The 15,004-nt window shown below is 31.3% G+C and overlaps 1 protein-coding gene across 1 annotated transcript in view; it reads left to right on the forward strand.

Annotated features, from left to right (window-relative positions):
- LOC129220092 (DNA replication ATP-dependent helicase/nuclease DNA2-like) overlaps window positions 1-15,004 on the forward strand; it is a 54,405-nt gene that overhangs the window by 10,195 nt on the left and 29,206 nt on the right. Inside the window, exons 2-7 of the mRNA XM_054854431.1 lie at window positions 5,887-6,878; window positions 8,038-8,181; window positions 9,292-9,538; window positions 10,394-10,479; window positions 13,042-13,276; window positions 13,839-14,185. Of these exons, the coding sequence (XP_054710406.1) occupies window positions 5,953-6,878; window positions 8,038-8,181; window positions 9,292-9,538; window positions 10,394-10,479; window positions 13,042-13,276; window positions 13,839-14,185 (1,985 nt within the window). The 5' untranslated portion in view covers window positions 5,887-5,952. The remainder of the gene's footprint in view (window positions 1-5,886; window positions 6,879-8,037; window positions 8,182-9,291; window positions 9,539-10,393; window positions 10,480-13,041; window positions 13,277-13,838; window positions 14,186-15,004) is intronic.

Below are 15,004 nucleotides of genomic sequence, written 5' to 3' on the forward strand. Positions count from 1 at the left end.
TTATTTAATTTTGGTAAAATCAATTGCAGTGGAGCCACAGCACGTGTTTTCATCAAGTGCATTATTTTTAGAGAAAAAATCCTTTACTATCCCATACGAGCGGCACATTTTTGCTTACCAAACGATAATTGCTAATTAGGATCTGACTTCGTAGTGCTTTACAATTGCTGTACAAAATTTAAGAAGACTATTAATTGAAGTAATAAAAGCAGTCCTTCCTAATAAGCATAACTTTTTTTATTTGACAAAAAAATTTAATTTTTAGAAGAATAAAAAGTCAATCCCTCGGGATCCCTCGGTATTGGCTCCTTACTAGGGATGCACCAGATATCCGGTAACTATCTGGTATCCGGCTGATTTTTTAACTATCCGGAACTATGAGGTATCTGATTGCCACTCCAGATCCGGATATCCGACAGTTTTTTGCAGGATATCCGGGCAGTTATCCGGTAAAAATGTGAGAGATATCCAGGGTTGATGTGGGGTTATCCGGTACGAAATGAGGGTTTAATTTTGAATTTACTTTTGCAAAAATTCCAGTTAAAGCTTTCACTGTTTCATAAACTTTTCAATGATGCTTTCTCTTTTAATTGCTGCTTCAAAAACAACCATTCCTCTTCAAACCTAGCTTCTGGCATTCCCCCGCGTGGTCCCCCCCCTCTCCTTCGCGAATCTACTGACGGTATGTTGCCAATAATTTCTCTCTCACTCTCTCTGCTTTAACACGCTGAGGTGAAAAGTCGACCTTGAAATGGTTCATGTCAAAGCGCTTGAAGTTGGAGGAGGGGCCGTGTTGAAAATTAAAATACAGTCAAGTTCCGACTTGCGGGAGGAATGCATTCCACTACTCCTCTCACGTAAGTTGAAATTTAGCGTAGTAAAAAAAGGTTTGAATTCGGATTTTTAGAAATACACTAAAAGATTTTAAGCATTTGTAAACACCTCTCACACTATTTTGAACCATTTCTTAACTATATATTACCGTTTCTTGCATAAAAAAAGCTGTATATTATTCAACATAAAACTCTGTTACGATGTACAAAATTAATGGTCAATGGGAGAGAGACATGTAAATAAAACAATAATATAGTTACAGTGTATTAATAATTTAACAATGCACGCTTTGGTGCCATTATATTTCATGAGCATTAAAACGAAGAATGAAAGAAACTAATGAAAAATGCGGAATAGTTGCACTGAAACAAAGCAATGTTTAGAGTAGTACGGTGTGGAAACTTCCATTTTCAGTGATACTAAAAGGATGAAGAACCATCAAAAAACCAATATGGGAGGGTATTTATGGTTTTTAGGGGATGGGCCCTTTCCCTTAGGGGGGGGGCACCCCTGTATTTAAGATGCTAATTTGCATCTTTAGAGAAAATGTACCTTTATTACTGGAATTAAAGTAAAATTTTAAGTTGATTATTTAAGTTGAGTCAAACTGACCTTGTTTTAATATTTTCTTTTTTAACTTGTATGTTAGAAAAATTTTACACGTGTATTATCTGTAAAAAAAAGTATGATTTCAAAGCAGAGTTTTATTTTTTGTTATTTCTAAATTGGAAACAAGAAAATGTATTACTTTACGATGAAGTTTAAAAAAATTTCTACGCGTCATGCAAATCTAATAACAAATACAACTCATTATACGACCTTTAAGATTTCAACTATGAATAATTAAAAGTTTAAACCATGTGTACATTACATACAGAATTAATTTTTGCCGAAAGTTTGTCTCTTTCGAAAAAATCTGTCGAAATAAAACAATATTTTAATGTTTCATTTTATCGATAGCACAATTCCTAAATTAAAATATAGAGGCTATAAAAAAGTACATTTGAATGTACTTAACATGTTTTTAAAGAAACGATATGTGGAACAAGTTTGATTTATTGTTTTCAAACGGCATTGTAGAAAAATATGCGAACATGCAATGCAATCGAAATGCCGGATATCCGAATCCAGCAGGTAAGGGGGCATCGGATATCCGGTATCCGGCAAAATCACTATCCGGTGCCTCCCTACTCCTTACAATCCTGAAATCCCGCGGGTCTGAATTCTGCGCGGGATTGGAAACCCTACCTTGAACCTATCTTTAATATCATCTAAGATCGTCTAAAATTGAAGTTTTGGAATTTCAATTTCCAGGAAAATCCTGTAGAAAGTTCAAGTTCCTATCCTCAGGTTAATAAGAGATGGGCTATGACTATGTTTTCAAGACTTCAATTCCAAAAGAATTTTAGGGGAAGAGCTCCTCTTTCTCCTAACACCAGCTAAGGTTATGTAAAAGTGCCGTTTTTGGAACTTCAAAGCGAAAATATACCTGAAAGAAGTTTTTGTATCTCGCTCAAGGAGGGGGCAATCATCCACCACTGCTCCTCCCATGTATCCGTCCTTGTGGGTGGCAGGATGATCATGCCCTAAAAGCTGCCACACTAATCTGCTCAGGGTAGTTTGTGATCTAGGAGGCCTCTAGAAATGAGGTTTTCCCAATTCTTTATTGGTATATCTTCCACAATAGTATGAATCAAATTATGATTAAAAAACAGTTCAAAATGTTTTCCTTGAGTAAAAGAAGTGTCAACTTTGCACCTTAGAATGAAATATTTTTAAAAGATGAAAATGAACATATATAAAATAATGTTTTACAGTTAAAAAACTAAAACAGAATAATAACTTGTAGTAAGTTTTAAAATCAATTTAATTTGTTAACAATGCCAAGATAAATATTGAAAAATGCATTTAAAAAAACAAATTTCCAAAAAATACTTTTCTTTTCAAATTGAAAAAACTTCATTTTATTAAATTTACATTATTTTCAAAAAGTCTGTTGCCTTTCTTTGTAAAAGACCCAAATTTTTGTCAATAGTTGCACAATCACTCCAGTTTTTAAGCAACAACAAAAAAAAAAAAAAAAAAAAATTCTTTTGTCATAATATCTCTTTTCTGCTCTTAATGTTTCAGAGGAGTTGTTAGAGCTGACTATAAGTTACACACCTGTGTGTAACTTATACTCTGAATCCTCAGAATCCTGATCCTAATTCTCAACATCACCAACATGGGATGAATGACAAACTGCTTGTATAATTTCCTAATTATCAGTTCAGTTAATTTAGGTTCTACTGTACTATGAATTAGACGTATGAGTAAAAATATACTAGGGTATTGTTATGTTTATTTCTGATATTAATTTTGTAGGGTCAGATATCACTTTTTTAATATCTTATTAATTATCTTATTAGATTCCTTTCTTATGTTGAATAATTGTTTGGAAATGAGAATTGGGGAGGGTTGGGTGGGGGGGGGGGGGGGTCATTTTTCACTAATTAGCATGGTTCATTGATAATCAGTTCAATTAGTCACAATTAATTGATTATTATGAAATGATTTGATCATGTGCTGTTGCTATATGAGGTGGTGAGAAGCAAAGGGATATGTCAACATTTTCATGTTTTGAGTAAAACATGTTTAAAGATAAGGTCCTAGGTAGGGTTTCATCGAAACGATTTTCTAAATCATGCTGTATAGCAGCACCTACCAGGGCTACTAGTACTATCTCTTGCCCCTCTTTACAGAGGGGAGGTTCGCCTACCATTTGTACTGGTAACAGGGTTCGAAAATATTGTGACATTTTAAAAAATATAGAAAATATCTGATATTTTGATATATATCGGATATTTTGATATATGTCCGATATTTTGATATATGTCCGATATTTTTAGTCAGCACAAACTCAAGTGTTCAAAATAGTAAATGCATCCTCATATAACTCTTCATTTTTTATATATATATATTCTTATTACAATATGTAGAATTAAAATTAAGGATTCTTTCGTTTTTTTATCTAATATTTCATTAACATTTTTATCAATTTTAATGGAGTTAGTTTAGCATTAGCTGTTTCACTTATTTTTCTTCTGTTACCTAGTTATAATTCAGAAATAAAAAATATGCATTAGTTGGTGCACAGTCATAAGAATTTTTTTTTTTTCTGACCAACGTTTTTTATTTAACTCAGCACTTTTGATATGAATTAACACTAGAATTACGGCAGTTTTTGTATATCTAGGAATACCGCAGGGGTCATTTTGACCTCCGCTAAAGAAATTGGTGTAGTTTCCTGGATAATGTCATATATTTTTTTCAATGAAATAAACTAATTTATAATAATTACTATTTTTTTGAGGATAGAGAAGTTTTAAATCTATATAATGAAAGATTAAAAAATATTTTTAAAGTGAGATTGAAATATCTAGCGTTGTTTCGGTTTCATTAAGAACATTTTAGAAATCTACAATAAATTAAGTGAATAATTTATCAAATTTTGCGGAAAACAGTTTTGAACCCAAATAATTAAGTAGATGAATGTATTTTTTTAAATTGAAAGTAAAAATAACAAATAATTGTACTTAACAAGGTTATTCGTCTGGGTAGCATTTTTTGCACGAGCTAATCTTTCTAATTTTCTATGCACAAAATCGACATACAGATATCTTACAGTGGCACAAAGTTAAGTTTTTTTTTTAACTTTACATTCCTTTGTTTGACATTTCTTTCTTTTTTTTTTACTCCACTGAATCTTGCACTTACACAAATTTACTTACAGCTAGAAAAAGTTTGTTTGTACTTGGTATGTGTTCCTCTCTGAGTTCTTCTGCTAAACGTAATTAAAAAATCCTTCCGCTGATAATTCCTTTTGTACATGTCCTGAACGAAATTCAGGCATTTATAGCTGTTCAGTCCAAAATATTGTGGAAGATATATAATATACTGGCCAGAAGCATGAGGAAATTTCAGGGAGTTTATCCCTCCCATTTGATCTAGAGCGTCTAGTTCTTGCAGCATTTTTACAATTTTGTCTTGCCTTAGCCCTCTTTCACAAGACAATAATATGCTTTAAAAAACAAAAAAAAAAAAAAAAAAACAAAAAAAAAAAAAAGTCACATAAATAAAACAAACTTATTTTATCAAAAATGAATAAAAAACAAACCGTCTAGCAAAACCTACAATCATTCATCTATGCCTAATATCTTTTCACTGTTCTCTTTCATTTAGAAAGTTTATTTCTAGTATTACGAAGCAGGTGACAGGCAGGTGTGATGTTATGCAGACACCCTTTTATTATTTTTTGTTCGTTGCTTAGTTGGCAAAAACAAATATAGCTTACAGAACAAAAATATACTGAGATGAAATGCATTAGCATTTCCTTTTTCTCAAAGGGTTCAAAATGACACCTCCTGTAATTCTAGGTGTAACCTTCCGATTGGTGCTCAAAGAAAAAACTTTTTCTTGAAATCTATATAGTATTGCACCTCACAATGATTTCGGAAAAATCTAGAAAGGATTAAGAATTTAGTAAAAATATAGAAGAGCAGTTAGCAAAAAAAGTTTGCTTGGGGTCAAAATGACTCCTTCCATAATTCTAGTGTTAAAAGTGTTACATTACTAATAATTTTAACAATATAATATAAAAAAGGAATATAAAATAACTTTGTTATATTAATGATGTAATAATACATCATAAAAATGTAGTACTTAACTTTTGGGTAATAACTAATACTACTATGATTAATATAATTTTTATATTAAAAATACCGTAGTTGAAAAAATAAACATAAAAAATATCAAAACATCATGATATTTTCAAAATATATATTGTGATATATATCCTCGAACTCTGTTTAGTTATTTCCAATTTTTTAATCTTGCCACTCACATCCCTTTGCTTCTCACTGCCTCATATGTTTCATTTTCAATAATCAGTAATGTAATGAAAATAAGTTTTGAATGAATTAGGAAAAGTTTTGAAAAAAAGCATAAGTGAAAAAAATATTTATTTTAATTGACTTTCTGGTTGAAAAACTGTTTTGCTCTTTTTTTTTTCAGACTTTCAAAGTATTTTTGAAGCTTGTTGAGTTGTCTCAGGTGTCTTGTTTTCATGGAGAAGAAAAGATGGCAAGCAGTGAAAATGAGGAAGTGATTCCTCCATCTCCTCATTGTATTCCAACTAAATTTTCCCTTTGTAATCAAATTGTGGGATCCAGAGCATCGAAAAAGATCGTCCGTGGGAAAGATAAAAGGAAAAAAGCTGAGGCCATTTCACCAGATGTAATTAAAATTAAGAAGAAAGCAAGACAAGCAACATTGCTTAGTTTTGTGCAGAAAAAGCTAAATTCTCCTGAAAAGACCACTTCAAAATTGGATGCAAGAAAAAATCTTTCATCAAAATTTGAGTTTAATCCCAGAAATGATGGAGATAATTATCAGGAAAAAAAAGAGGAAAAAAGACCAGATTGTTGTGATGGAACTAATACTGAATCTAATGTTATGTCTGAAACATTTACAAATTCAGACATGTCTGAAAATGCCAGTGTTTCTCATTCTGATTCACTCAATTTGGATAAAGATGTTGGTAGTTTATCCGATTCATTTTCCCTTTCTTGCAAAACAAATGACTCTAAAACTTTTTCAAATAATAAATCATGCAACGTGAATGTCTTTCCAGATTCTCAGCCTTTAGAAACCATCAATGAAAATAAATGTAGTAAAGAAAAAGAATTTAATGATAAGGAAGTTTTTGTTGAAGAAGGACCTGTTAATATAGAAATAGAGTCACCAGTAAAGGATGTAGAGGAAATTAACGATCTAAATTGGAGTCTTCATGATCATTTTCAAGGGGAAAAATTAGTAGATATTTCCAACTTAACTTTGCCATCAATGGACATACAGCAAACAAGATCATCAATTCAGAATTCATCGGAGAATCAGAATCTGTGCGAAAGTGAAAATTTTGATTCAATGTGGACCAGTAATATAGAGTTTGATGAAAATGAAGAATGCTTGGAAAGTTTTTCCTCAACACATTTGGGTGCTATGAGGTAAATTTTTTAACGTTTAAGAATTCTACTTGTGAACATCAGTTGCGGCTCCTCTGTAGGTGCACAAGATCCCCTAGGAAAACAAAAATTTGAACTAAATAGAAATTGAAATAAATTATTTTTATTTAGATTTCTGTTAATTTTCAAAAATGTTCCTTATCCTTTTTTTTTTAATGCACAAATATGTAGCTAAAGTATTTTATTGTAGGTTACTAAAAGCACTTGATGTTCTCCCAACTGTACAAGCAAAGAAATGTCCTTGAATTGTACCAGCTTATGAAAGCAAAAGCAGGATGGATTTGGGAAGGAAAACACACCTAAATTAGTAAAATAAGAAATAACAATGTCAAATAACACAAATTGCAGGTTACTGCAGAGACAAATTCAGCATTACAAGGAATCCTTTTTCTAATGCAAAAGAAGTGAGCTTGTCGGATGTCTTTTCATCCATAAGCTCACTTCTTTTGAGTTGAAAAGGGCATTCCTTGAAGCACCGGAATACGTGTCTGCAGTAATCTGCAATTTGTGCTATTTGATGTTATTTCTTACTTTACTTTTTATGTGCAAAGGTATTAGGTAGATTTTAATTATCAGGCTAAGCTCTTTGCATAGAATCATACTTTGAATCTGAAAGTCCCTTACTAGCCCATTAAATCTCTTTTGCGTGCTTTTTAATTAGGTAATATTTTTCTTTAGATAATGAACTCACCAGCATACTCCAAATTAAGTTTTCTGAAACTTTTGTGCAAGGGTAAAATTTCCTTAGCATTATTTCAAAAATAGATCCATTGATAAATCCAAACGTTCTGTTGGCTTGGTCACCAGGTAGGCAGCAAAGCTGGCTTAAGTTCAAGTCCTAATATTTAAAAATACTCAATTCAATGTAGATTGTCTTTAGCTCCATTTCAGTGTATGTTAAAGTTGCAGCCAATTATTTTTTTAATTTCAAACTAAGCCTTTATGTATGTGACAAGTATATGACAGAAAAGTTCATTTGTAAAGAAAAATATAGCATTCTTTCCGTTCTTTCTTCTCTTGACAAAAAAATGAAAAAAAAACTTTTTTTTCATTACAATCTTATTTTTTAAAGCATTATTAGTTGTTAATAAAACTTTCTTTTGAAACTAGACTTATTATGTATTATTTAAACTTATTTCAGTGCTATGAAATGTGTTCATGAAGGAAACAGATACAAAGTTGAAACGATAAATAGAAATCACTCAAAAAATGAGCTGGAGCTTCTTTTGAAACCATTAGAATGTAACTGCACATGCATCAAAAAATGTCTTTTGCGAGGATTTTGGTAAGTTGCTTTTTTTCTTTAAGCTGAATTGAGATTATGACACTGTAAATTTTTCTGTTCTTTCCCTTTTTTTTTTCAAATTTTTGAATGAGTTTATTAGAGGTGGGTTTTGAATGTGCTTTTTTGCGCGAAAAACTTTTGGCACACAAATCTGAGATTAAAAGCTGCCACCTTAAATCAACAGAAAGACTTTTTATAATTGTTTATTCAATTGCAACATTAGGGTTCAGAGATGGAGCACACTTAGCTTATTTTTTCTATTTGCTGTTCTTTTAATGCAAGATGTTGTTTTATAATATCCATTAAGTTTACCTTCTTAACCTGTTGATATCCATTCCTACTAACTAATGGTGCATAATGTTTTTAAATTAATTTATTAATGTTATTACATTTATTTATTTATTTCTAAATTTTTTTTATCATGATAAAAATGATCATTTCTTATCAAATTAATAGCTATACAGTAATATGAATTATGTTCAACAGCTATTTCACTTTGTTTAATGTAATAACTTTTAAATAAAAAATTTCCTAAAAAATGTTACACAAAGGTTTTTTTTTTTTTTTTTTTTGCAGATTAATTAAGATTGATTAAAATACAATCATTTTGTTTCTACTAAATGATTAAAAGAATTTATTTTTTAATAAACACTAATCAAATTATGTAATAATTCTATTACAGCATAGTAATAACTGTTTGTATCAAACATATAAAAATTAGTAGATTTTCATTCTGTTCAAGTTCCTCTATTTTATTCATACTTATCGCTGCCCCAGTCTTTTTACAAAAAAGTGAACAAAATAGCAACTTTGCTTTTGATTGATACTAACATTTTTAATGTGCAAATTTTCACTATCAAAATTGTGAAAAGTACAAATTAATTACAAGCTTTGATAATAAAAGTCCTAATTCAAGTCACCTTCGCCTTTTGAACAAAGAAATGATGTTCAAAATAAGTTCATCTGCTTAAGAACTATAGTGCCACAGACAGATATACACAGAGACACGGCAAACTAAAAAATCCCTTCTTTTTATGGGTTGGGGTTTAAAAAAAATGCTTTGAAAACCTTTGTAAAATTTTTAACTAACTTCAATTTTTTTATTGCTAGGGCTGACACTTTACTTCGAAGCGGAGATACTGTGAATGTTTTGAAAGACTTTGTAAATGATGAAACCATAATTGAAGATTCTAGTGGATTCCTTGTTGTAAATCCCGACTTTCTCTTGTCAAGTACAGCAGTGGTTTCTACTGTCTTTTGCATGAGGAAAGCTTTGTTAAACAACATTTTGCCCAGCTGGTCTCCTGGAAACTCCTACATGATGGTAGGAAATTTTGTCCATGATCTGTTTCAACAGGTATGTCTTAACCTGAAATTTGAATTGCATGCTAATATTTAAGAGATTTTTCATCCCTTTGGATATTGAACATGAACTTTAATTAAAATATTATATGAAGATAAAGACTTAAAAGGGAAAAAATATTATAAGTATAAAATATGTTATTTAGATCTTTAAAAAAAAAAAAAAAAAAAAAAAAAAAACTAATGAGCAAATTTTTGCAAAAATTGTAAAATGTTAGTCGTCATTAAAATATTTTAAGCACTAAACAAATTAAATTGGGAAAAAAGGTCCTTCCTTGAACTATTTAAAAGACACATTTCTTCTAAAACCTCAAGTATTGATATAAAAGAGTAATTTAAAACTTCAAAGAAGATTTCCTTGTTCAGCTTATAGTGCTTTGAAAGATACAGATATACTAAATGAATAAATGTAGGGACAATTTTTTGTTGGTAAATCGAAAACTTTATGAAACTAATGGGTTACTAAGTAACTAAATCTTCAATTCTGAATTTTTTACATCTTCACATACATTGAGCATTAATTATACATTGTTCAGAAAAAAAAATCTTGATGAGTAAAAAATCTGAATTTTTGAAGTATAAATATTACTTTATTTATAAATTTTTTAGAAAAAAAAAAAAAAAACAGATTAAGAATTTGAATCAAGTTCTTTTTTTCTCAATCTGAAGGAACTAGTTGCCAAGGTATGTATTTTAGTTGCCTGGACAACCTTTTAACCAGGATTTTTCAGAGTCTGCTGATATGTACTTTTCAAAGATATATAGTTTTGAAAAATCGCAAAAGAACATTCAGTGCATAAGAATTTAATATTTTTTCATTGCTGTAATTCATTTATTATGAAATCTTTAGGCTGTGAATAATCATGCTCATTCTATTGAAGAACTTGAAAGCATAATGACAAGCATAATGAGTAAACCAAAGAATTTATTATCTTTGTAAGTAAACTTTCATTTATAGTTCACTTTTTTAAATGTCATTTTTGTTGAAGGCAAAAATTTTCGTTTGAGACCTATCTAAAGCTAATGTCTATGCAGTGAAATCCCTTTACATCAAAATTCAAAGTACTGCAAATTTTATTTGTTGTATCCAGGATTTCGTTGCTATGGAATTTAAGCAATGTAATGGTAATTAAAATGGGACTAAGCATTCGTTTTGTTGAAACGGATATTTTGATGTGTTGGTTTTTGTTGTAACGAGATTTTACTGTATAGGTTATTTTCTTTGATTTTACCATTTGCTGAATATTCTCCAGAAGTCTTTTATATTTCTCTCAGTTTTTACAATTCCATTTAGATTTTGGAGTAACTTTAATGTTTCCAAAGGTGAAAACGATTTCGGTTTTGTACTCAATGTTTTTTTCAGGGTGCCCACTCACTCTGGAAACAAGGAATTCTCAGGGAGACTTAAAATAGCCCTGGAAAACAGGAAAAACTCTGAGAAATTTGTGATTGACTCTGGAAATTATGACAAGCAATGTATCTGCTTTTATCACGAACATGGTCACGTGATTTTCCACCAATTGGCTTTTTGTATGCTGAACTGGAAAAGTTTGTTTTATGCTTTAATATTGGTGTACTCGCTTAAAAGTTTGATCCTTCTATGTTCAGAGAAAAAAAATTAGAACTTCGCAGAAGTCCAAGCCATGGTTTCAAAAAAGAAAAGAAAAATGTTTTGTTGCATTTTTCTTGCAAATAAACCCTATAACTCGCTGTAATAAAGAAAAGGGAAATGTAATGAGCATTTCTGATAGAAAATGCGCTTTACCTCCGCCATCTTATTGTTGGTTTCATCTTTTGATCAAAAATTTGGGTTAATGGCTCATGTTTGCAAACACGATTTTTGGTATTTACACATTTTACTCTGAGTTGATACACATAAAATTTTGCTTTTCAATATTTTCTAGCCCTATCGCGGTCGTTATTTTTTCAATGAGCTCTAATTTCTACACGGTTAAGTATATAAAAGATTGGCAAGTCCTGTTTTTATAGCTACTGATTTTTTTTTTCTTTTTTGGTTGAAATTTTACCCTGGCAATATTGTTATTGAATTTGAATAGAATTTATTAAACACTTGACAAGGAAAGTTTACTAAGTAGAAGTAAAGCCTCTTTTTTTTTTTTAAACATGCCCACATTGAACATGCTCTTCGAGGAAAGTTAGTTTCCGTTGTTGTGATTTAGAAATCATTTTCTAAAATTACTATCAGTTATGCCAAACAATAGAAATTAAAGGGTGTTTTCCTAGTTGTATTTTAAGTTTTAATTTTTCTGATTCTGATTCTGTCCCATTTGGTCCTGCTATTTGTTTCTTTTAGTATCTTATTTGTTTAATCTTGAAGTTGGTAGCTATGAACTTATAAACAAAGTAAAATAGAATGTAAAGAAATTAACTTGACAAAATGGCTGAAATGCTGTTTGAATAAATCTGAAGAACAAATTCTAAACTACATTCTTCATGATATTTTAAACTTGTACCTCATTAGTACGTACGGGAAGGACCGGCTTATATGAGCAATTTTAATTTAAAATGCAAAGCATGAAAAATGCTTCTAGTAAGATTCTATATATTTGGTGCATATAAATTCCTCTATAGGAAAATAATTGGTCAACTTTTGACATGTTTAATGGTACCACAAGATTCACTTTTTCAATTTAATCCAATTTTCTTTCCTGAAATCATCTTCAAATGTCCCTCTGCACTATCATATTCATTGTAATCTATTTCACTGCTTTTACTAGTGAGTGCTTTTACTAGAGTGAAAAGGACTAAGTCCTTTTGACTCTTCATTTTACAAAGGACAGGGATGAGATTTTTTTGGTTTTTGTGTCTCTCAGGCTTCACAGCACTCCTACATTTCTTTAAGATCTAAAAAGATGCCTATTTTTCTTAACTTTTGGTCCCACTTTTCTTATATTTTCTATTTTCCCGAAATGGTTAAGCTCATTACAGTTTACTAAGAGGGCAAGACATAGCTGTAGGGTGGCTGAGAGTCAAGGCAGGCTCCTTGTCAGTTTGTTCACCGAGCCTCCTCTCCTTATAAAACTTATGAATTTTATACTACTCTGAATCTGATCCGGGCCCTCTCCAAAGGATTGTGCCCCTATTTTCAGACTAGGCTGACATGGCCTTTTGTTGGCTCTTGGTAGCTGCTATCTTTCTCTAGAACATCCTGATTGTATTCCTTGAAACAAAAATCGAGAGAGTGTTTCGGGGAAAAACACAAATGATTAAGTATAAAACTAACAGTTGCAATAAGTTAAAAATATTCATTAGTTGATAAATAATCAACTTCCAAATGAGGAATTTGCCTTATTTAACTTATTTTCTAAAAGCTTGACTGCTCTCTAGAAAAAAATCCCGTGTTCTCCATTGGGAAGATTTTTGGGGTTTTAGAGTAAATTAGTCATTTTCAATAGCTTATACTTAGCATAAAAGTTACTATAAAATTGTTGATAGCAATTTGTGTTTTATCATATATCTTTGCTTTGTTTTATGCAGATGTTGTGATGGAGTTTCTGAAAAGGATATTACTGAAAAAGTTGCTAAATATATACCAAGCATTCACAGTTGGATGAAAAAATATTGTGCATATGATAAAGTGAGCAGTCAAGAAAATATTCTAGTTACCAAAGTTGAAAATATTGAAGAAAATGTGTGGTGCCCAAAGTATGGTGTGAAAGGGAAAATTGATGTTACTGTGCAAGCTGTTTTTCCTCGGCAATCAATCTCACAGGTATTATTTTATGGTACATAGAAAAGCTCCTATTAATGGACACCTCCCAAATGTCCCTCTTTGGTGTATAGTTTTTCATTCCCTGACTGCATTAGAAACCTCTCTTGTAGGATACCTTCAATTACAAGAAATCAATAATGCAAGAAAATGAAAAATGAAAAAGTTGCAGTTTCTGCCCTTTCCCTGCCCAAGGCAGTACATATATTCCTAGGGCCTAGAAGTTGTTTGAACTTCATATGTACATAAAAAAAATAATGGAGGGGGGGGGGTAACATCAGAACTTACCGTCTTGGGTGACACTTGTGTTAGGCCCCTGCTACTAAAAACCATAAAATTAAATTTTTGTATTTGTACATATTTAATTATGTTATGATAACAAAAGTGTCAAACATGTGTGTCAATAATATATGTTATATTTTGTATTTATTAAATCATTAGTTTGTTTTAATTATAAAGTAAAGGTAGGAAGATTACTCAAATGTTCAAGTTGTTTTTAAGTTAATACTTTTGTGTTTAAAAAATGTATGCATAGAATTTGTTAACAACTGAAAATATTATCTAGCTCATGCCCCTTGAATTGAAAACGGGTCGTCCATCTTTCTCTGCTGAACACATTGGGCAAGTGAATCTGTACACCCTTATGTTGGAGGAGCGAACAAAAAAAGTGTCTGATGGTTTGTTGCTGTATTTGAAAGATGGAGCCAACATGAAATTGGTCTCTGCTGCTCACAGCTCCCTAAGAGGGTTGATTCAGCTGAGAAATGAACTTTCATTTTATGCAAAAAAGTGGATTTCACCTCTTCACCAAAAGGTTAGAGATGTGGAAGATTGTTTGCTGCCAAAACCCATTGACAATAGACGCTTGTGCCAAAAATGTCCCTACATCTTACCTTGCACTGTTTATCAAAAGTGAGTCCTTTTTATGGTACTTTGTATAATGTATTTCATTTAATATTATTTTGTTTTTATTTTTGCTATCAACAATGTTCGAAAATAAAATAGAAAAGGGTGTATTGGTATTTGCTAATCTTTCTGCATGTGCATTAAAAACCTCAATTATCCAACTCTCTATAAACCAAGAATTCTCTGTTAACTCGTTCGGGACGAACGAAGCAAATATGCTTCAGCGCGAGATGCTCATTTGATCCTGTTGAGGAGACTTTCTAATATAATAATATCCCCTCGATATTTCCTTGAATATTTGCAGAGTGAGTTTTGAAAGAAGACTAATATACTATTTCAAACTTGAAGGATGTTTATTAAACAACAAGATATAAATCTAAAGTCAACAGTCTGTAAATGATAAAGTGTACTAAAAAATAACAATTAATTCCATCTCACATTAAACTAAAATCTATAGCACACCATGGGCCTTACAATGATTCTATCTAGAAGGGAGTTGTTAACGAGAAACCAGTCAGAAAACCAGTTTTTCGCTGTGCGTGACGTCACTTTCCGTGACGCACCATTTCTCCCTACTATGAAGCTATCCTAAACGTCTTGCTGCCGACTTTAGCTGCCGAGAAGGACCATTCTCGTTTTCACTCGGGTGGCAGGTGGGGAGTTGGCTTTCTCGGGAGGTGAGAAGGGCTTCCTAGTCAAGATGGCGGTGGCCAGAGAAGCGGTGGCTGTTTACACTTGCGTAGCGATGGAAATTTTGCAATTGTGGGATTTCTAATTCTCGTAATTTTGCAAGAGGAAGAGTCTAGGAAATATTGCAGCCAAGTT

This window comes from Uloborus diversus, chromosome 4 (genome assembly GCF_026930045.1).
Source record: "Uloborus diversus isolate 005 chromosome 4, Udiv.v.3.1, whole genome shotgun sequence".
Taxonomy (NCBI): domain Eukaryota; kingdom Metazoa; phylum Arthropoda; class Arachnida; order Araneae; family Uloboridae; genus Uloborus; species Uloborus diversus.